The sequence below is a fragment of the Salvelinus namaycush genome, chromosome 8 (assembly GCF_016432855.1).
Source record: "Salvelinus namaycush isolate Seneca chromosome 8, SaNama_1.0, whole genome shotgun sequence".
Taxonomy (NCBI): Eukaryota; Metazoa; Chordata; class Actinopteri; order Salmoniformes; family Salmonidae; genus Salvelinus; species Salvelinus namaycush.
This window is the reverse complement of record NC_052314.1, coordinates 33155973-33179810: the sequence shown is the minus strand read 5'-3', so window position 1 is coordinate 33179810 and position 23838 is coordinate 33155973. Positions and strand designations below refer to the sequence as shown.

The 23838-nt window shown below is 42.7% G+C and overlaps 1 protein-coding gene across 4 annotated transcripts in view; it reads right to left on the bottom strand.

Annotated features, from left to right (window-relative positions):
- The window catches only part of LOC120052625 (CMP-N-acetylneuraminate-beta-1,4-galactoside alpha-2,3-sialyltransferase-like), a 90673-nt gene that overhangs the window by 17286 nt on the left and 49549 nt on the right, over positions 1 to 23838 (bottom strand). For all 4 annotated transcript variants that reach the window (XM_038999647.1, XM_038999651.1, XM_038999650.1 and 1 more), the window contains exons 5-8: positions 15985 to 16079; positions 9099 to 9162; positions 8436 to 8531; positions 7989 to 8175 (exon numbers count right to left, since the gene is read on the bottom strand). In XM_038999647.1, the coding sequence (XP_038855575.1) occupies positions 7989 to 8175; positions 8436 to 8531; positions 9099 to 9162; positions 15985 to 16079 (442 nt within the window). The remainder of the gene's footprint in view (positions 1 to 7988; positions 8176 to 8435; positions 8532 to 9098; positions 9163 to 15984; positions 16080 to 23838) is intronic.

Genomic DNA, 23838 nt, shown 5'->3' with positions numbered 1-23838 from the left:
CGCAGGGCAGACATCCCAGTTATTCTCCAAACACCCCGCAGGGCAGACATCCCAGTTATTCTCCAAACACCCCGCAGGGCAGACATCCCAATTATTCTCCAAACACCCCGCAGGGCAGACATCCCAATTATTCACCAAACACCCCGCAGGGCAGACATCCCAATTATTCTCCAAACACCCCGCAGGGCAGACATCCCAATTATTCACCAAACACCCCGCAGGGCAGACATCCCAATTATTCTCCAAACACCCCGCAGGGCAGACATCCCAATTATTCTCCAAACACCCCGCAGGGCAGACATCCCAATTATTCTCCAAACACCCCGCAGGGCAGACATCCCAATTATTCTCCAAACACCCCGCAGGGCAGACATCCCAATTATTCACCAAACACCCCGCAGGGCAGACATCCCAATTATTCACCAAACACCCCGCAGGGCAGACATCCCAATTATTCACCAAACACCCCGCAGGGCAGACATCCCAATTATTCACCAAACACCCCGCAGGGCAGACATCCCAATTATTCACCAAACACCCCGCAGGGCAGACATCCCAATTATTCTCCAAACACCCCGCAGGGCAGACATCCCAATTATTCACCAAACACCCCGCAGGGCAGACATCCCAATTATTCACCAAACACCCCGCAGGGCAGACATCCCAATTATTCACCAAACACCCCGCAGGGCAGACATCCCAATTATTCACCAAACACCCCGCAGGGCAGACATCCCAATTATTCTCCAAACACCCCGCAGGGCAGACATCCCAATTATTCACCAAACACCCCACAGGGCAGACATCCCAGTTATTCACCAAACACCCCACAGGGCAGACATCCCAATTATTCACCAAACACCCCACAGGGCAGACATCCCAATTATTCGCAAAAGGAAGCGACGCAGAGGACGAAGAGCCGGATGCCTCGTCCGGACCCGCAGAAGGCGAGTAGGAAAGCTGCCGTTACCATCAATATTACTCGCCAACGTGCAATCATTGGACAATAAACTAGACGAAGTACGATCACGAATATCCTACCAACGGGACATCAAAAACTGTAATATCCTATGTTTCACGGAATCGTGCCTGAATGACGACATGGATATTCAGCTAGCGGGATATACGCTGCACCGGCAGGATAGAACAGCACACTCCGGTAAGACGAGGGGGGGCGGTCTGTGCATATTTGTAAACAACAGCTGGTGCACAAAATCTAAGGAAGTCTCTAGATTTTCCTCGCCTGAAGTAGAGTATATTGTGATAAACTGCAGTCCACACTACTTGCCTAGAGAGTTCTCAGCTATACTTTTCGTGGCTGTTTATTTACCACCAAAAACAGATGCTGGCACTAAGACCGCACTCAGTCAGCTGTATAAGGAAACAAGCAAACAGGAAACCACTCACCCAGAGGCGGCGCTCCTATTGGCCGGAGACTTTAATGCAGGGAAACTTAAATCAGTTCTACAAATTCTCTATCAACATGTTAAATGTGCAACCAGAGGGAAAACAATTCTAGATCACCTGTACTCCACGCACAGAGACGCGTACAAAGCTCTCCCTCGCCCTCCAATTGGTAAATCCGACCACAACTCTATCCTCCTGATTCCTGCTTACAAGCAAAAATGAAAGCAGGAAGCACCAGTGACTCGGTCTATAAAAAAATGGTCAGATGAAGCAGATGCTAAACTACAGGACTGTTTTGGTATCACTGACTGGAACATGTTCCGGGATTCTTCTGATGACATTGAGGAATATACCACATCAGTCACTGGCTTTATCAATAAGTGCATTGAGGACATCATCCCCACAGTGACTGTACGTACATACCCCAACCAGAAGCCATGGATTACAGGCAACATTCGCACTGAGCAAAAGGGTAGAGCTGCCGCTTTCAAGGTGCGGGACTCTAACCCGGAAGCTTACAAGAAATCCCGCTATGCCCTGCAACGAACCATCAAACAGGCAAAGCGTCAATACAGGGCTAAGATTGAATCATACTACACCAGCTCCGACGCTCTTCGGATGTGGCAGGGCTTGCAAACTATTACAGACTACAAAGGGAAGCACAGCCGCGAGCTGCCCAGTGACACGAGCCTACCAGACGAGCTAAATCACTTCTACGCTCGCTTCGAGGCAAGCAACACTGAGGCATGCACGAGAGCATCAGCTGTTCCGGACAACTGTGTCCCTGATTGAGTCTGTAATACCAACATGCTTCAAGCAGACCACCATAGTCCCTGTGCCCAAGAACACAAAGGCAACCTGCCTAAATGACTACAGACCCATAGCACTCATGTCCTTAGCCATGAGGTGCTTTGAAAGGCTGGTAATGGCTCACATCAACACCATTATCCCAGAAACCCTAGACCCACTCCAATTTACATACCGCCCAAACAGATCCACAGATGATGCAATCTCTATTGCACTCCACACTGCCCTTTCCCACCTGGACAAAAGGAACTCCTATGTGAGAATGCTATTCATTGACTACAGCTCAGCGTTCAACACCATAGTACCCTCAAAGCTCATCACTAAGCTAAGGAACCTGGGACTAAACACCTCCCTCTGCAACTGGATCCTGGACTTCCTGATGGGCCGCCCCCAGGTGGTGAGGGTAGGTAGCAACACATATGCCATGCTGATCCTCAACACTGGAGCTCCCTAGTGGTGCATGCTCAGTCCCCTCCTGTACTGCCTGTTCACCCACGACTGCATGGCCAGGCACGACTCCAACACCATCATTAAGTTTGCAGACGACACAACAGTGGTAGGCCTGATCACCGACAACGACGAGACAGCCTATAGGGAGGAAGTCAGAGACCTGGCCAGGTGGTGCCAGAATAACAACCTATCCCTCAACGTAACCAAGACTAAGGAGATGATTGTGGACTACAGGAAAAGGAGCACCGAGCACGTCCCCATTCTCATCGACGGGACTGTAGTGGAGCAGGTTGAGAGCTTCAAGTTCCTTGGTGTCCACATCAACAACAAACTAGAATGGTCCAAACACACCAAGACAGTCGTGAAGAGGGCACGACAAAGCCTAATCCCCCTCAGGAAACTAAAAAGATTTGGCATGGTTCCTGAGATCCTCAAAAGGTTCTACAGCTGCAACATTGAGAGCATCCTGACTGGTTGCATCACCGCCTGGTATGGCAACTGCTCTGCATCTGACCGTAAGGCACTACAGAGGGTAGTGCGTACGGCCCAGTACATCACTGGGGCCAAGCTTCCTGCCATTCAGGACCTTTACACTAGGTGGTGTCAAAGGAAAGCCCAAAAAATTGGCAAAGACTCCAGTCACCCAAGTCATAGACTGTTTTCCATGCTACCACACAGCAAGCGGTATCGGAACGCCAAGTCTAGGACCAAAAGGCTCCTTAACAGCTTCTACCCCCAAACCACAAGACTAAATAAATAAAATGGCCACTGGACTATTTACATTGACACCACCCCCATTTGTATTTTACCCTGCTGCTACTCACTGTTTATTATCTATGCATAGTCACTTCACCCCTACGTATATGTTCAAATTACCTCAACTAACCTGTACCCACACACATTGACTCGGTACCGGTACCCCTTGTATGTAGCCTCGTTATTGTTATTTTATTGTTACTTTTTGTTCTTTTTTACTTTAGTTTATTTGGTAAATATTTTTTTTACTCTTTCTTGAACTCCAGTGTTGGTTAAGGCATTTCACGGTAAGGTCTACACATGTTGTATTCGGCGCAAATAAAGTTTGATTCGACTCCAATCAAGTTGTAGAAACTTCTCAAGGATGATCAATGGAAACAGGATGCACCTGAGCTAAATTTCAAGTCGCATAGCAAAGGGTCTGAATACTTATGTAAATAAGGTATTTGTTTTTTTATTTTTTATTAAATTTGCAAACATTTCTAAAAACCTGTTTTCGCTTTGTCATTATGGGATATTGTGTGTAGATTGATGAGGGGGAAAAACAATTTAATACATTTTACAATAAGGATGTAATGTAACAAAATGTTGAAAAAGTCAATGGGTTTGAATACTTTCCGAATGCACTATATGTATTGGTGTAATGATGTTATATGATATACTGTTTTATTTTATTGTATGATATGCCTAATGTGTCTGCACCCAGGAAGAGTAGGGGATCCAACAATAAATAGAAATACCCACCTGTCTGTCACTGTGTGAATAGTGATCCAGACTCACAGGACCACCCCGGTGATATGCCTATCATCCATCTATCCATCCATCCATCCATCCATCCACTGTCTGTCTATGGGCATTGGGCAGGCCAGGTGAGCCCAGATCTAAGATACTGTTGCTCTCTGATGTGCATCAGACCCCTGAATCCCATAGCCTGTCAGCCTCCAGCCCTGGCCCCCCCAACCCTCTGAACCCCACACACCCTGACCCACCTCCTGCTCTAAGTGATCAGAGCATCGACAAGGACAGGAGGGAGTCTGTCTGTAGAGCCCCTATAGATGTTCATATCCATGCAATTTATGCCTACATCAGATACAATACTATACGATTTGACTCTGACCCATCCTTCTGTAAAGATTGGAGAATGAAGAGAGGAAGGGAGAATAAGGTATGCTGTTATTTTGAAAGTAGGAGTGTGTTGTATGTGTTCTATTCCCACTCAACCATGAAGGAATGACCACAGTGACTGTAACCAGAGCTAGACATTTTTCTTCTCAGAGACCAAAACCATGTCAGTCACAGCCCTCTACAAAGCAACCTTAAAAAGTCATAGCCCTCTATACTAAAGAGGGTCCAACATGGGTGCGTGCTCAGCCCCCTCCTGTACTCTCTGTTCACCCATGACTGCATGGCTACGCACATCTCCAACTCAATCATCAAGTTTGCAGATGACACAACAGTGGTAGGCTTGATTACAATGATGAGACAGCCTACAGGGAGGAGGTGAGGGCCCTGGTGGAGTGGTACAAGGAAAATAAACTCTCCCTCAAACTTGAAAGTGTATTCCAGGGTTTCTTCTGGATCAAAAAGTGGCTTAGCTAGTGGGTGTGGAAGGGGGCATGGCAATGGATGTGGTCGGCCGATTGGCGTGGCTGAATTTTAGAGAACGTTTTAGAGGCTCCCATCTTGGTGGTGTAGAGAAAATGTTACAGGTTTAAAGCAAATTTCCTGCGTTGCTACATATTCTGCCATGGAGCTGAGAGAAAATGTTGCAGTTTTAACACTAATTTCCTGCAATTTTATGCATTTGCCATGGCTAAGGCTGTGTTCTTTTGCTCAAACATAATAACAAAATACATACTGCTAAATTAATTATTTGGGGAATTTTCATTTCTCCCAGACTGTTTAGCTTTTATTTTGGTGATAAAAATATCTAGATACATGATCTTTTCTACATGTTGTATATCTGTTTTGGTCGTTTAAGTTTACACTGAAAACGGTTTTCCATCCTAAAAATGTATTTCCTTTCTTACATTGTTTGGACTGAGGCGGCCCAAAAAAATACATACATATTCTTCATACAATTCAGTATGGTATAATGGTACAAATGGTATAATGACATAAATATGAATTCTCCAGTCACAACAAGTGCGGAGTTCCAAAGTCAGATTATAAGGCTACTATTATCTAGTATTATCCAATTGAGGTAAACAGTGTGGTAAAGATGGGTATAAACAGGTAAGTCACAAAATAATGAAACACCAACATAAAGTGTATTAATACAACATTGGGCCACCATGGGCCGGAACAGCTTCAATGCACCTTCACATAGATTCTACAAGTGTCTGGAACTCTATTAGAGGAATGCTACACCATTCTTCTATGAGAAATTCCATGATTTGGTGTTTTGTTGATGGTGGTGGAGAACACTGTCTCAGGGTCTGCTCCAGAATCTCCCGTAAGTGTTCAAAAGCGGAGGTGCATAAAGACGGCGGCCAGCATGCACTTACCACAAATTCCAAGTTCGCTAAATTCATAAAAAAAATGTGTATGGTCATTAGCAGAGTATACATGATCCCAATTTTAGCTTTAAGATGCTGGCAAAACAAAAAAGTAGATTGTGCTGATTTATTGGCACATTAAACCATATTGCGCTCCCTACTGTAGTTTAAAAACTCAGTGGATAGTGAAAATGTCAAGAACTTTGAAAGTTTCTTCAAGTGCAGTCGCAAAACTATCAAGCACTATGATGAAACTGGCTCTCATGAGGACCGCCACAGTAAAAGAAGACACAGAGATTACCTCTGCTGCAGAGGATAAGTGTCACGTTCCTGACCTGTTTTCTGTTAGTTTTTGTATGTGTTAGTTGGTCAGGACGTGAGTTTGGGTGGGCAGTCTATGTTTTCTGTTTCTATGTTGGTTTAAAGGGTGACCTGATATGGCTCTCAATTAGAGGCAGGTGGTTTTCATTTCCTCTGATTGAGAGTCATATTAAGGTAGGTGTTTTCACACTGTTTGTTTGTGGGTGGTTGTCTTCCGTGTCAGTGTTTGTTGCACCATACGGGACTGTTTCGTTCGTTCATCGTTTTATGTAGTCATTTTTCCTGTTGTGCGTTCTTCGTGTTTTATAAGTTCGTATGTTCAGGTTTGTCTACATTCGTTTTGTTATTTTGTTTATTATCAAGTATAGTTCGTTTTTCGTCTTGTTTGAATAAATATCATGTCATTTCACAACGCTGCAGTTTGGTTCAATCCCTGCTCCTCCTCTTCGGATGAAGAGGAGGAGGAACGCCGTTACAATAAGTTCATTGGAGTTACCATTCTCAGAAATTGCAGCCCAAATACATGCTTCAGAGTTCAAGTAACAGACACATCTCAACATCAACTATTCAGAAGAGACTGTGTGAATCAGGCCTTCATGGTAGAATTGCTTCAAAGAAACCACTACTAAAGGACACAAATAATAATAAGAGACTTGCTTGGGCTGAGAAACACGAGCAATCAACATTAGACTGGTGGAAAACTGTCCTTTGGTCTGATGAGTCCAAATTTGAGATTTCTGGTTCCAAACACCGTGTCTTTGTGAGATAAAGAGTAGGTGAATGGATAATCTCCGCATGTGTGGTTGCCACCGTGAAGCATGGAGAAGGAGGTGTGATGGTGCTTTGCTGGTGACACTGTCGGTGACTTATTTAGAATTCAAGGCACACTTAACCAGCATAGCTACCACAGCATTCTGCAGCGATACGCCATCCCATCTGGTTTGCGCTTAGTGCGACTATCATTTGTTTTTCAACAGGACAATGACCCAACACACCTCCAGGCTGTGTACGGGCTATTTTACCAAGTAGGAGAGTGATGGAGTGCTGCATCAGATGACCTGGCCTCCACAATCACCCGACAATGTAGAAAATAGTAAAAATAAAGAAAAACCCTTGAATGAGTAGGTGTTCAAACTTTTGACTGGTACTGTATATGTTTTGATAAAGTTTGAAAAACAACTAATGTAGCCAAATAACTTCTTAAAATGAAGCACATTAATCTGCTTTACAAAGGGTGTAGAGCCTAACTGGCATACATAAGAAGGACTGCCTGAGTTTCAAGTTTGGGGAAGATAATTTTCACAATGAAAACTGATTTAAAAGAAAGTTTGCATTCAATTTCAATGCTAAATGCATTAATTCCAGTAACAGGAATTTGCCCATATAAAGTCCAATTCCATTCCAATTATGTTTTTATTTTCCAATTCAATTCCAATTCAGACAGTCTGAATTCCAATTGAATTCCAAATCCATTCCAGAGTTGATTTTCTTTTACAATTCAAATTCAGACAATTTAAATCCAATTGAATTCCAATAAAAAAATATGATTGCTGCAATTCCAATTGAATTCCAAGTAAATTCTCCACTTCCTGCTTGAATTCCAGAATTGAATTTGAAATTAAATTGGAATTGACCCCAACCCTGATGTTCTCATGGCATGGCTTTAACGTTTTCTCCATGAATTGGGACTCAATTGGAACTTTACCTAACGTTGTAGGAACGGTCACTCTTTGCTGGATTACCACTTACCAGCCTATCTTTAAAGATCATGGACCGCAGCCATTTGAAGTCGAGAGCTTTGAAGGCAGAGAGAACAAAGAGGGAGTCTTGTTCGTAGCGTTCAGTCTTCTGGATGGCTCCCTCTGGGTAGGTGATACGAATAGTGGTCCGGGAGCCCACATCTTTCTCATAGCCACTCACTGGAGCCTCGTTCAACCTGCAACACACACAGGTCAACTGGGATTAGGAATCTATAAACATAGGGTTCTCACAATCATTGGCTCTTACTCAATTTGTCTTTCCTCAATTCCTCGCATCCTCTCTCTTCGCCTCTTTCTCAAAACATATTGGAGAAGGTCAGAGAACTTCGGATGTTCTCCTCTAGTGCTTTTGAGAAGGAGGCGAGGATAGAGGATGTAAGGAATCCAGGAAAGATTATTTAAGAACCCTGGAGTTGATGTGCCTTTTAAAACTGACCTTGCAATCACGTTGTACTCGTCAATCCTTGCACCCATAGACTTGTTGGTCAGAATAGCACCATTTCCCATGATGATGCACTTTTTACAACTCAGACTAGAAGAGCAGGAAAAGAACAGCAGAAAAACACAATTTCTGTGAGGTTTGTGAAGAGAGGAAAATGACAAGTACTGCACAGTGATTTATTCTGATATTATGTGTAGTTGTGCAATTGCTATCAGGTACCCTGACAGCATTATGTAGTAGAGAATGTGACCTCTGTTTAGTCTGAGTTCTACATTCCAGGTGAAAAATTAAACACATTCCCAATTTCCTTAGTTGATGATATCAGGTCGGCAAATAATGGTTGCGGAAAGATCCAAGCCCTTAACAAGACAGAACACTGGTAAATCAGCAATGTTTTCGGGATTGGTAGAACATATTTCTTGCCTGGTCCCAGATCTGTTTGTGCTGTCTAGCCAACTTATATGGTCGTTTCGCATGACAATGACCATAAATTGGCAAATCAGCACAAACAGATTTGGGACCAGGCTAGAATATTTCTGAGTAAGCCGAGAGTTTGCATACTGGAGGTTAGTTTCTGAATGTCTTTGAGAAGCAGGCATGGCCCTTTAAATACCCCAAGATGCCCCCTGATGTTGTTGTGGTAGAGGTGTGAAATACCTGTCCAGCTCATCTTCCAGACCATAGCTCTTTGTGGCTGTCAGAATATTATCTATGATCTTTTCTGAGGAGAGAAGAGAAGATTTTTAAACAAGCACATTCTCCAGGCAGCAATCCTTGGACCCCAGGGAATGAGGATTGGACCTTGGACCCCAGGGATAATGCCCCCACTATGTCAAAGATAATAAAACAAAAAACACTATAGTAAATACTAAAGTAATATCCGCAAAAACACTACAGTAATTACTATTGTATTTACAACAGTTTTTACTAAAGTAATACTACAGTATTTATACTGTGACTCGTTTCAGGAAACTAGGCGTATGTCGCGCATCACTTCACAGGAGAGCCATTTGAATGTAAACTTTTGTTTTATCAAAATGATTTTTTTGGGCAGAAATACCTTCTGGAACATGTGAAATTTCATGTGCCTTAATAACAAACTTGTATGCCATCTGTAAATACGAATACAATTATTAAATTACGAGCCTAGTTTGTTCAGCCACCGAAAAATGCAGGAACCTTTCCGCTAGCCATGATTGGCTGAGATAATGAGAGGGCTGGACATGCCGAGAGATGAGTTCCAATTTGTCTGCCATGTAGCACGCTTCTGTCTATAACATGAGCTGGTCAGTATGTGTAGATAATCCTTTCTAGCACATCTTTTTTTAACAATATCACGTAGTAAAACTGTAAAAAGCAAAAGTGTTGCTCTCAGGTGGAACTAGAGTATGATAGCTAAGGAGACTGAGAAAATTCTGCCGTTTGATTGGAAATATGCAGAGGGAGTCGAAAAGAGCACACACAGAAGGCTATTGTATAAAACACCTGTCTCCGGACTACTTCAAATATAGGGCAACCATGGCATCTGTGACAGAAAGGGAGAAGTGTCTATCCATGTATACAGGTAAGATAGTCTAGCTAGCTACAGTTGAAGTCAGAAGTTAACATACACCTTAGCCAAAAACATTTAAACTGAGTTTTTCACAAAAAAAGTTTATATACAGTCATTTAGTATTTGGTAAAATTGCCTTTCAATTGTTTAACTTGAGTCAAATGTTTCAGGTAGCCTTCCCCAAGCCTCCCACAATAAGTTGGGTGAATTTTGTCCCATTCTGGTGTAACTGAGTCAGGTTTGTAGGCGTCCTTGCTCGCACACGCTTTTTCAGTTCTGCCCACAAATTCTCTATAGGATTGAGGTCAGGGCTTTGTGATGGCCACTCCATTACCTTGACTTTGTTGTTCTTAAGCCATTTTGCCACAACTTTGGAAGTATGCTTGGGGTCATTGTCAATACAGACCCATTTGCGACCAAGCTTTAACTTCCTGACTGATGTCTTGAGATGCTGCCTCAATATATCCACATAATTGTCCTCCCTCATGATGCCATCTATTTTGTGAAGTGCACCAGGCCCTCCTGCAGCAAAGCACCCCCACAACATGATACTGCCACACCCGTGCTTCACGGTTGGGATGGTGTTCTTCGGCTTGCAAGCCTCCCCCTTTTTCCTCCAAACATAACGATGGTCATTATGGCCAAACAGTTCTATTTTTGTTTCATCAGACCAGAGAACATTTCTCCAAAATGTACGATCTTTGTCCCCATGTGAAGTTGCAAACCGTAGTCTGGCTTTTTTATTGCGGTTTTGGAGCAGTGGCTTCTTCCTTGCTGAGCGGCCATTCAGGTTATGTCGATATAGGACTTGTTTTACTGTGGATATAGATACTTTTGTACCTATTTCCTCCAGCATCTTCACACGGTCCTTTGGTGTTGTTCTGGGATTGATTTGCACTTTTCGCACCAAAGTACGTTCATCTCCAGGAGACAGAACGCGTCTCCTTCCTGAGCGGTATGACGGCTGCGTGGTCCCATGGTGTTAATACTTGCATACTATTGTTTGTACAGATGAACGTGGTACCTTCAGGCATTTGGAAATTGCTCCCAAGGATGAACCAGACTTGTGGAGGTCTACAATTTTTTTCTGAGGTCTTGGCTGATTTCTTTTGATTTTCTCATTATGTCAAGCAAAGAGGCACTGAGTTTGAAGGAAGGCTTTGAAATACATCCACAGGTACACCTCCAACTGACTCAAATGATGTCAATTAGCCTATCAGAAGCTTCTAAAGCCATGACATCATATTCTGGAATTTTCCAAGCTGTTTAAAGGCACAGTCAACTTCGTGAATGTAAACTTCTGACCCACTGGAATTGTGATACAGTGAATTATAAGTGAAATAATCTGTCTGTAAACAATTGTTGGAAAAATGACTTGTGTCATGCACAAAGTAGATGTCCTAACCGACTTGCCAAAACTATAGTTTGTTAACAAGAAATTTGTGGAGTGGTTGAAAAACAAGTTAATGACTCCAATCTAAGTGTATGTAAACTTCCAACTTCAACTGTACATTTTCATATATTACACATTTCTAATTTTGTCAAAGTCGTTTATTTTGTCAAAGTTGTTTATTTAAAGCTTACTGTTAGCTAGCTAGCTAATGTTAGCTAGCTGGCTTGCTAGCTAACGTTACGTGTATAATGTGTGTTACTTTAGTAATATTATTTGTATCTCAGATCCATTTGCATTGCTAGTTTTAGCATAATGTTAGCTAGCTAGCCAACATTGAAACTGGTTGGTTAGCTACCTGCATATTCATGCAGGGTAGTAACGATATGAGTTGAGATTATGGTTCATTGTTTAGCTAGCTACATGTCTAAACAAAAGACTCCACTATGCAAGTAACCATTTCAATAGAATCTTAATGATGTCACTGCGACAACTGTCGATAGACGTAGCTGGTAAATTCACTCTTGCTATTTACTCTGATTTCAGAGCACTCTTGTCTGAGTGTGCCAGAGTGCAGAATAACTGATGAATTTTCGAACGCTCAACCCCCGTTGAATATGGCCGGTGTCAGTAAACATTGGCAAAAAAGTTTCATTAAATTGTTGCCAGCAGCACAGTTACGGTCACCAACACTCTGGATAACATAAAAACAGCCTTACCAGCTCTGCTAGGGGGAGTAAAATGGTCAGAGTGAGCTCTTCTCTCATTTGTGTCTGGAGGTAGCTAGCAAGCTAGCCAACGATAGCCAGTTACCTTGGGTCCTTGACTGCTGTTGTTAGGTCAGAATGCTCGGCTCAACCCTACTCCTCGGCCAGAGTGTTCAGTGTGCGCTCTAAACGCCCCGAGAGCGAAAAGCTCTGAATATGCGAACGGACAATCTGACAACGCTCTGAGTTTACGAATGCCCAGAGCGCACTCTGGCACACCAGATTGAATTTACGAACACACCCGTAGTATAAACCAGCCTTAAGTCTTGAAATCTTGGGTTGTTTAGTACATGGCCTTACATGTGAATCCTTAAAGAGATGCGTGGGGCTAGGACTTAACAGGGTGTGAACGATGCTGAATGGGTGCAGACAAAGAGCTCTCCAGTAGGTGTACCAAAACATTCAAGGGCCATCAACTTTCAAAGCATAATAACTTTCTCATTGTTCCTCAACTGCAGTGTATGATATACCATTTTCTAGCTCTGAGTCTCAACTTTTATCCAAGGTTAAAAACACAATTTCAAATTTTGTAACATAAGACCGAATTGAGCCGGTCGGTCACCTATAGTAAAACTTTACTACAGTATACTACAGTCATGTCCACAAAAACACAACAGTGAATACTACAGTAAAGCCCATAAAAACACTACAGTGAATACTATAGTATACTCCAGCAAAAACATTACAGTGAATACTATATTATATAAATATATTAATGCTTCAGTATGTAGAGCATAGTATTTTTTTTGATATGGGCACTGAGAGGCCCTAAATCTTTCTGTAAACTCTACAGTAAACAAATGCTCTCACTACCTCACTTTGTTTCTTGTTGTAACGGCTGTCGTAGTCGTTCTCCTCCTTAGACGAGGAGGAGCATGGATCGGACCAAGATGCGGATTGGTAAGTATTCATTATTTAATGGAAAAACAACAAACACTACAAAATACAAAAACCAACAAACGTGACTAACCCGAAAACAGTCCTGTGTGGCCCAACCCTGACACAGGAACAAACACCCACAAAACACAAGTGAAACCCTGGCTGCCTTAGTATGATTCTCAATCAGGGACAACGATTAACAGCTGTCTCTGATTGAGAATCATACCAGGCCGAACACAAAATCCCAACATAGAAAATCAAACCTAGACCAACCCACCCAACTCACGCCCTGACCAACTAAAACAAATACATGACAAAGGAAAACAGGTCAGGAACGTGACACTTGTCCTTACACACTGCTGGCCTTTATGCATCTTTGAAGTATGCTTCCCTTAAACTGAGATGCCCATCGTCTGCATGTTCAACAACTCTTGCTATTTATCTAGTCAGTTATAGTAGGAATACATTCTTTTATAGGAAGGAAAAACTTAAGTACTTTTTCCAAGTCCTTACTTTCCCTGGGTATTTCCACTATTTACATAGCCAGTTATTCTAGCAAGGCCTAGGGAGTAACTATGAAGTACAATTTCCTATAGTCCTTAGACTGAGATGCTCCTGTCTGCACAACAACACTAGCTAGGCCTATTTATATAGCCAGTTATTCTAGGAAGATATAAAGTGTAGAGAAAGGAATGACTGCAATCCGGATGTTTTCTATACAATTGACGAGGGTAAATACACTTGGCCTATAATTCAGGAGATCAAGTTTAAATTAACAGTAATTGCCTAAACAATTGTGAGAGTTGAATCGCTGGACCATTTGTCACGAGATGAAAGTCCACATGATTTGACTGTATACTGTAGACCTATGCCAAGTAGGCTACTTGCGTGCTATTCATGATTATTGATTAACTAAATTGCCAGAGCATTAAATTGCTATTAGGCACTTGTGTTCAATTCTCAGATGCAATGGAGATCATAAAAAACATGACCCAAAGATAGCAAAATATGTTTTTCAGTTACCATACTTTTTGAACATAATTATTACTGTAATTTTGTCATGAGGCATTTTTTTTTTTTTGAATCAGCCCATTGTGAAAACAATATAGCCTATAGCAGTGTTTCTTAATGCTGGTCCTGGGGACACAACGGGTGCACATTTTAGTTTTTGCCCTAGCACTAAACCCACAATTTCACTAGTCAAAAGTTTGATGATGAGTTGATAAGTGGAACAGTGGAAAAACAAAAATGTGCACCCTTTTGGGTCCCCAGACCCTGGATTAGGAAACATTGACCTACAGTATGACAGATGATTTTGAAAAAATGACACATCCAGTGACACAACTTACTATAGTATAATTAAGGATCACTCAGAGGCAGTGAAAAGCATTGATGTAGAGACAGGCTCAGCTCTGTCCAAAATGACTTGCATATCTGCATTGTGACTAACACTGGAGAGATGGGGAGGGAGAGTGCTGCATAATAAATGGTACCCTTCTCCCTATATAGTGCACTACTTTTGACCAGGGCCTATAGAGGTCTGATTAAAAGTAGTGCACTATATAGGCAATAGGTTGCAATTTGGGATGCAACCAGGGAGAAGAGTTGTTGACTACTGTGGTGATATCCTAGATATAAACAGACAAGATCAATCAGGCTGGATGGGAATCATTTGAAAGGATGGTCTCTCCTTCCAGCCAAACCACACAGCTGATATCAGATGAGGGCTAGGCTACCATAGCACCATCTGCAAGGGTGAGGCACCTAGGCTAGGCACACCCCTGAAACAGCCCAATGACTGACAATGAAGGACTCCAGTTCTGCCAACCAATCAATAACAAGACAAAGGCTTACAGTATGACCTTAATAATCTATGTTCAGGCAGAAGTGGAAACCATATGTTTAGTGTGATCCCTCAAACTGCCCTACTACCGAGTCACAGAACAGAAAACGCCCAGAATGTGTTGGTTAGTTGGGAGAGTAGAGGGTGTTGGTTGGGCTTCCTGGTTCTGATCAGCCATGATGATGAGGGCAGGCAGTCAGGCCACAAATAGCTCACTGATTATTACTGATTAATAGGTCTCTCTTACAGAATAGATTATTTCAATAACCTGTATAAATAAAGGTTAAATGAAATAAAACTGATTAGATGATGCTGTGTTGAAGACAGGGTAGTGGCTGGCTACATACTGTAGCTAATCATTCCACAACTAACATGTGCTTGGGTGTGGGGCCGAGACTGGGCTTTCCAATCAGGGCCTGAGACTGGTAGGCAGAAGGATCTGACAGTGGTCCTGTAGTGTGTTGGTGCTGCTCAATGTTACTGTTCAGTGTTACAGAGAAAGGGCAGGGCATGGATGGAGTCAGGTATCAGATTCAGACAGATTTCTACGAGAACACTAGTTAGCAAACACCCTTCCTCTGATACCGAGAACATAAAGGCATTTTCTGCACATGCAACATGGAGAGCTAGACTACAAAGTCATCCTCCTGATACCTTTCCAGGGATATGTATACATTTAGCACAATTTGAGCGCACTGACACCATCATTATCATCATTACATTTAGACAGATATATATATAAACAGCTATAACATTGATATTTATGTCAAATGAACCAAATGAACTGTAACATCAGCTTTACAAGGGATTTGATGAGATTAAACACGAGTTAAATTGGTGATCACATTGTTTTAAAAAGGATAAGCGAGGGGCAGCAAGAAATGTTTTGCTTTGCTGTGATCCCTGCATAGCTAGGAGAAACAATGATGTTCTTCTCAATAAGGCCAGTATTTGGACATGGTGTACTGTCCCTCATCTGAGCAGTGACCCAGAGCATAGACACCCTCCTCCCTCCCTGTAGTTGAGCTAGTGGTCAACAGTGTCCTCTCCCAGGGGCTACCCAATCCTCATTGTCATCCAAAATTAAATAGATCTAAAATGGAGGTCCATACCTTGCAATTTTATTCCAAAAGGTGGGAAGAATTTGCTGATTTTGTTGAATCGTCTAAAATTCGGATCAAGGAACATGGGGGCTGGTTTAGTGAACCTGGAGATAGAGAGAAACAGAGAGAGCACAAGATATGACAAGTGAGAGTGAGACTAGTGAGAATTAACAGGCCATAAATACAGTGCATTCGGAAAGCCTTCAGACCCCTTGACTTTTTCAAAATTTTGTTATGTTACAGCCTTATTCTAAAATTGATCAAATAGCTTTTTCCCTCATCAATCTACACACAATATCCCATAATGACAAAGGAAACACAGGTTTAGACATTTTTGCAAATATATTAAAAAAGCACCTTTGACAGTGATTACAGCCTGAAGTCTTATTGGGAATGACACTACATGCTTGGCACACTGTATTTGGGGAGTTTCTGCCATTCTACTCTGCAGATCCTCTCAAGCTCTGCCAAGTTGGATGGGGAGGGTAGCTGCCCATTTATTTTCAGGTCTCTCCAGAGATGTTCGATCAAATTCAAGTCCGGACTCTGGCTGGGCGAGTCAAGGACATTCAGAAACTTGTACCCAAGGCCACTCCTGCATTGTCTTGGTGTGCTGTTAGGTTCTAAATCTCAGAGTAAATAACTCAACGGACACTATGAAAGCGTAACCAAGTTTAATTCTTCCCAGAGGATCAATACAGCTGCATTAGACAAAACATGTTTCCACCACCATTAGTATATATACTCCAATTTAGGCACTCCTTCTCTCCAATCTATTATGGTTCGACAGGAAGAGGGTAATAAACCACAATTTCTCCCTTAAAAACCTCTTATGGCTGCAAGCCCGAGGTCGGTACACCTATGACAACATCCCCCCACCCCCCCCACACTGATTAGCATCGCTAGCATAGCGTCACAATTAAATAGTAGCATCTAAATATCATTAAATCACAAGTCCAAGACACCAAATGAAAGATACAGATCTTGTGAATAAAGCCACCATTTCAGATTTTTAAAATGTTTTACAGGGAAGACAAAATATGTAAATCTATTAGCTAACCACGTTAGCAAAAGACACCATTTTTCTTTGTCCACCATTTTTTCTCTCCACCAGTAGCTATCACCAATTCGGCCAAATAAAGATATTGATAGCCACTAACCAAGAAAAAACCTCATCAGATGACAGTCTGATAACATATTTATTGTATAGGATAGGTTTTGTTAGAAAAATGTGCATATTTCAGGTATAAATCCTAGTTTACAATTGCACCCACCATCACAACTCGACTAGAATAAATACAGAGAGCAACGTGTATTACCTAATTACTAATCATAAAACATTTCTTAAAAATACACAGCTCACAGCAATGGAAAGACACAGATCTTGTGAATTCAGACAATATTTCAGATGTTCTAAGTGTTTTACAGCGAAAACACAATAAATCGTTATATTAGCATACCACATGTGCAAATGTTACCAGAGCATTGATTCAAGCCAAAGAGAGCGATAACGTAATCATCGCCAAAATATATTAATTTTTTCACTAACCTTCTCAGAATTCTTCCGATGACACTCCTGTAACATCATATTACAACATACATATAGAGTTTGTTCGAAAATGTGCATATTTAGCCACAAAAAACCGTGGTTATACAATGACAATACTAGCAAAACTAGCCTGAAAATGTCGGGCGCCATATTTGACAGTGATCTTGTCTCATGATTAACTATTCATAAACTTGACTAAAAAAATATAAGTTGGACAGCTATCGAAAGACAAATTAGTTCTTAATGCAATCGCTGAATTACATTTCTAAAATTATCCTTACTGTGCAATACAGGGTTCGCCAAGCGAAGCTATACCAAAGAAAATGGCGGAATATGCGTTTAAAATTTTTCGACAGAACAACGATTTATCATCTTAAATATTTCTTACTATGAGGTGATCTTCCATCAGAATCTTGGGCAATGTATCCTTTCTTGGGTCTAATCTTCTTTTGGTCGAAAGATGTCCTGTTGTCCGTCGAAATGCCCACTAACGTTCGACCGGGACCCCGAAACGTGCCCGGTGCTTCAAAGTTCATCACATAGAAATGCCTCAAAATCGCACTAAACGGATATAAATTGCTATAAAACGGTTTAAATTAACTACCTTATGATGTTTTTAACACCTATAACGAGTAAAAACATGACCGGCGATATATTACTGGCTAAACAACAGCTTGGAAAAAGAGCAGGTCCAACGTCCATCGTGCGTCAGGCGCAGGGAGCAAAAGAACGGTACATCCGGTCTTTGGCGTTTTATACAGGCCCTGATTGCGCAATCGACTCCATTCAAATTGTCACCACTTACTGACATCTAGAGGAAGGCGTGGGCAGTGTTTGTATCCTCATAGGATTTACAGGGACTTTAAAACTGACCTGGAACCAGAGGCCAAGATTTCTGAAATCTCACTCACTGGGAGGAAAAGTGCTGTAGAATGAGTTCTGTTTCACTCAGAGACATAATTCAAACGGCTATAGAAACTAGAGTGTTTTCTATCCAATAATAACAATAATATGCATATTGTACGAGCAAGAATTGAGTACGAGGCCGTTTGAAATGGGCACCCTTAATCAGAGCTACTCAATACTGCCCCTGCAGCCATAAAAAGTTAAGGGGATCTGACCTGACCTCAACCCCTCATTTGCCTAATCCACAGATGTCCATCCGTATCCCCTATAGCAATTCTGTGACTTCCTCCCATCCTCCCAGAACATTCCAAAGCCATCTGGCTCCTACAGATAACCATTAACGTCTGATGTAAAAACCAGTCTCTAGGATAGCAATGTTCCAAGTTTAACACAGAATCCAACAGTCCCCCGTTTTGAACATTTTAACTCCATACTGTTCAACATTACATACACTTGGAAATTACATATAAATGAACAAACAATGATAACAAAACATTCACTGTGAGGTTTACAAACTCAGAGACTTATGTCCTCTGTTCTATGATCACACCATGCACAATCATATTTCCATCTCTCATCAAACATAATGACATTCCAGCTGAAGCTGGTGGCTTCCTCCACTTCAGCTGGAGCTGCTTTTAGCTTCTCCACTTTCTCCTTCTGGTTCCTAAGAGAGTGATAGCATAAGACTTGATGGCGCTGACAGAGATGGTCGCCTTGCTTCAGGTCCTAAGAAAACTATGCAGTTGTTTGTTATTTTATGTATTATTTCTTACATTGTTAGCCCAAAAAATCTCGGGTGTTATTACATACAGCCGGGAAGAACTATTGGATATAAAAGCGAAGTCGACTTACCATCATTACGACCAGGAATACGTCTTACCCGAAGCGGATCCTCCACCCTGGACATGCGATCCTCCACCCTGGACATGCAATCTTATCCCAGAGGCCGACCCAAAACAACGGGGTCGCCTCAGGAGAGACGGACGGAGTGGCCTACTGGTCAGACTCAGAAGGCGAGCACATCATCCACTGCTTCCTAGCATATTACTCTCCAATGTCCAATCTCTAGATAACAAGGTGGGCACGAGTTGCCTTCCAGAGAGAAATCAGAGATTGTAACATTCTCTGTTTCACGGAAACATGGCTCACTTGGGATACGTTGTCAGAGTCAGTACAGCCACCCGGTTTCTTCACGCAACACGCCGACAGAAACAAACATCTCTCTGGTAAGAAGAAGGGCGGGGGTGTATGCCTTATGATTTACGACTGATGGTGTAATCACAACAACATACAGAAACTCAATTCCTTTTGTTCACCTGACCTAGAATTCCTTACAATCAAATGCAGACCGCATTATCTTCCAAGAGAATTCTCTTCGATTATAGTCATAGCCGTGTATATCCCCCCCAAGCAGATACCTCGTCGGCCCTGAAAGAACTTCACTGGACTCTATGTAAACTGGAAACCATACATCCGGAGGCTGCATTTATTGTAGCTGGGGATTTTAACAAAGCTAACCTAAGATCAATACTCCCTAAATTCTATCAGCATATCGAATGCGCGACACGAGCTGGCAGAATTCATCATTGCTACTCGAACTTCTGCAATGCATACAAAGTCCTCCCACGCTCCGCCTTCGGCAAATCTGACCATGAATCCATTTTGTTGCTCCCAGCCTATAGACAGAAACTAAAACAGGAAACGCCCATGCTCAGGTCAATACAACGCTGGTCTGACCAATCGGATTCCATGCTTTAAGATTGCTTCAATCACGTGTACTGGAATATGTTCCAGATAGCCTCAGACAACATTGATGTATACGCTGACTCGGTGAGCGAGTTTATTAGCAAGTGCATCAGAGATGTCGTACCCGCTGTGACTATTAAAACCTTCCCTAATCAGAAACCGTGGATTAATGGCTGCATTCGCGCAAAACTGAAAGCGTGAACCACCGCTTTTAATCATGTCAAGATGACCGGAAACATGACCGAATACAAACAATGCAGCTATTCCCGCCGCAAGGCAATCAAACAAGCAAAGCATCAGTATAGAGACAAAGTAGTCGCAATTAAACGGCTCAAACACGAGACGTATGTGGCAGGGTCTACAGTCAATCACGGATTACAAAAAGAAAACCAGCCCCGTTGCGGACATCGACGTCTTGCTCCCAGAAAAATTAAACTACTTCTTTGCTCGCTTTAAGAACAATACAGTGCCACTGGTAAGGCACGCTACCAAAGCCTGTGGGCTCTCCTCCGCCAACGTGAGTAAAACATTTAAACGTGTTAACCCTCGCAAGTCTGCCCAGACAACATCCCTAGCCGCGTCCTCAGAGCATGCGCAGACCAGCTGGCTGGTGTGTTTACAGCAGTGGCGTGCCGTGGGCCTGGGGCCTGGGCCTTCAGTGAGGTATTACACAGTCCCAACCGAATTAATCCACCTCATTATGATGCCATGGCTCTAGACACTATACATTTAGACAGAAACGCAGTATAACCAGGCGTTGCGTCACCTTGAAATTGACAAATTGACATTTTTGGGTAAACAGTGTTTACCCAAAAACATGACACAATCAATGAGTCTTTTCAATATTTCCCTTCACCTTTTCATTGTGCAGCTCCGTTGCCCTGCGCGCGTGTTCTTTGAGCTGTAGATCCACTCCGGTGTCCCCAAAAGTTTTCAAAAGCACCATTGCTTGTTAGTGCCCAGCCGTACTTTGGTGTCTCGTTGCTGCCTTGGTTAGACAACTCAAGTTTGCAAAGCCAGTGTGGCTCCAAACACCAAATCGATCACTTGCAAATAATAGGCATTCCCAGCAGTACAGTTTGCAGTGCTTCTCGGAGCCAAGGAGCCATTGACAGCGCTCGTAGTTGAAACTTTGAAAGTGGCGAGCGAACTAAGCCCTTTCCCGCCTGTGACAGGCTTTGTGGCGTCGGGCGACCTCTCCTTACAATGTCTAACTTTTCTTGAAAAGTTCGTCTTGAGAATGGCGTTATAATTATATCCTCGACCAAATCGATATCTTCTCCTCCTTCCGCCATTGTGGGTTGAAAAAACAGCTTAGTAGTACGCGAATTAATTCGTTTATCAAATTCAGTTTCCTAGATCTCCATAGGACCTGCCTCTCAATATTGGTAATCCAATCAAAAGACGTGCACGCACTACGCCTGCTAGCTGGCTCCTGTGTAACACTGGAGCCAGCCAGCAGGCGTACAATAGCCAACTCTAAAGCTGATTGGTTGACACTAAATTTTCATTTCCATTCACTATAAGCGACAAGCGCCCGCACTGTTGATTCTGAAGGCCTGAGGGCAGATTTTAGACCCCTGGCAACACATGATGGCTGAATATGATTGGATAAAAGATCTAACATAAAGACAAGCCCTCCAAATCTCAACCTGGGGCTGGAAGCAGTGCAACCAAGAGGAAAGCTATGAAATGAAGAGTATAACTCTTACTCTGGGGAATAATTTAATACATATTTGTGGGAAAATATATAAAAAAAAAAATTATATTCTGATGATGTTTAGGCCAGCAGAGAAGGCCTTGCAGGCCCTGACGGCCCACCACTGGTTTACAGACATATTCAACGAATCCCTATCCCAGTCTGTTGTCCCCACATGCTTCAAGATGGCCACCATTGTTCCTATTCCCAAGAAAGCTAAGGTAACTGAACTACATGACTATCACCCCATTGCACTCACTTCTGTCATCAGGAAGTGCTTTGAGAGACTAGTTAAGGATCATATCACCTCCACCCTACCTGATACCCTAGACCCACTCCAATTTGCTTAACGCTCCAATAGGTCCACTGATGATGCAATCGCCATCACACTGCCCTATCCCATCTGGACAAGAGGAATACTTATGTAAGAATGCTGTTCATTGACTACAGCTCAGCATTTAACCCCATAGTACCCTCCATAGTACCCTGGATCTCGACCCCGCCCTGTGCAACTGGGTCCTGGACTTCCTGACGGGGTGCCTCCAGGTGGTGAAGGTAGGAAACAACTTCTCCACCCAGCTGATCCTCAACACTGGGGCCCGACAAGGGTGCGTTCTTAGCCCTCTCCTGTACTCCCTGTTCACCCATGACTGCGTGGCCATGCACAACTCAATCATCAAGTTTGCAGACAACACTACAGTGGCAGGCCTGATTACCAACGATGACGAGACGGCCTACAGGGAGGAGGTGAGGGCCCTCGGAGGGTGGTGTCAGGAAAATAACCTCTCACTCAATGTCAACAAAACAAAAGAGATGATCGTGGACTACAGGAAACAGCAGAGGAAGCACCCCCCCATCCACATCGACGGGACAGTAGTGGAGAAGGTGGAAAGTTTTAAGTTCCTCGGCGTACACATCACAGACAAACTGAAATGGTCCACCCACACAGACAGCGTTGTGAAGAAGGCGCAACAGCACCTCTTCAACCTCAGGAGGCTGAAGAAATTTGGCTTGTCATCTAAAACACTCACTAACTTTTACAGATGCACAATAGAGAGCATCCTGTCGGGCTGTATCACCGCCTGGTACAGCAATTACATCGCCCTCAACCGCAGGGCTCTCCACAGGGTGGTGCGGCCTGCACAACGAATCACCAGTGGCAAACTACTTGCCCTCCAGGACACCTACTTCACCCGATGTCACAGGAAGGCTTAAAAGATTATCAAGGACAACAACCACTCGAGCCACTGCCTGTTCACCCCGCTATCATCCAGAAAGCGAGGTCAGTACAGGTGCATCAAAGCTGGGACCGAGAGACTGAAAAACAGCTTCTATCTCAAGGCCATCAGACTGTTAAACAGCCATCACTAACATAGAGAGGCTGCTGCCAACATACAGACTCAAATCCCTGGCCACTTAAATTGACTTAATAAAGGTATCACTAGTCACTTTAAATAACAGCACTTGAATAATGTTTACATATCCTACATTACTCATCTCATATGTATATAATGTATTCTATACCATCTACTGCATCTTGCCTATGCCGCACGCCATCGCTCATCCATATATTTATATGTACATATTATTTTCATCCCTTTACAATTGTGTGTATTTGTGTGTATAAGGTAGTTGTTGTGAATTTGTTAGATTACTTGTTAGATATTACTGCATAGTCGAAACTAGACGCACAAGCATTTCGCTACACTCACATTAACATCTGCTAACCATGTGTATGTGACCAATAAAATTTGATTTGAGTTGATTTGGAAAGCAACAAAAAGATACACAAAACATAACAGTATTAACAATGTGGTAAGCTGACCATAACTATACATGCATGAAAACCAAAGTCTGAGACCATGACAACTCCCACTCTCTCTTTCCCTGTCTCTATGCCTCCAGGATACTTTTCTGCTGGATTCCACAAAAATGAAAGCTCTAAAAAGCCTCCTCATGC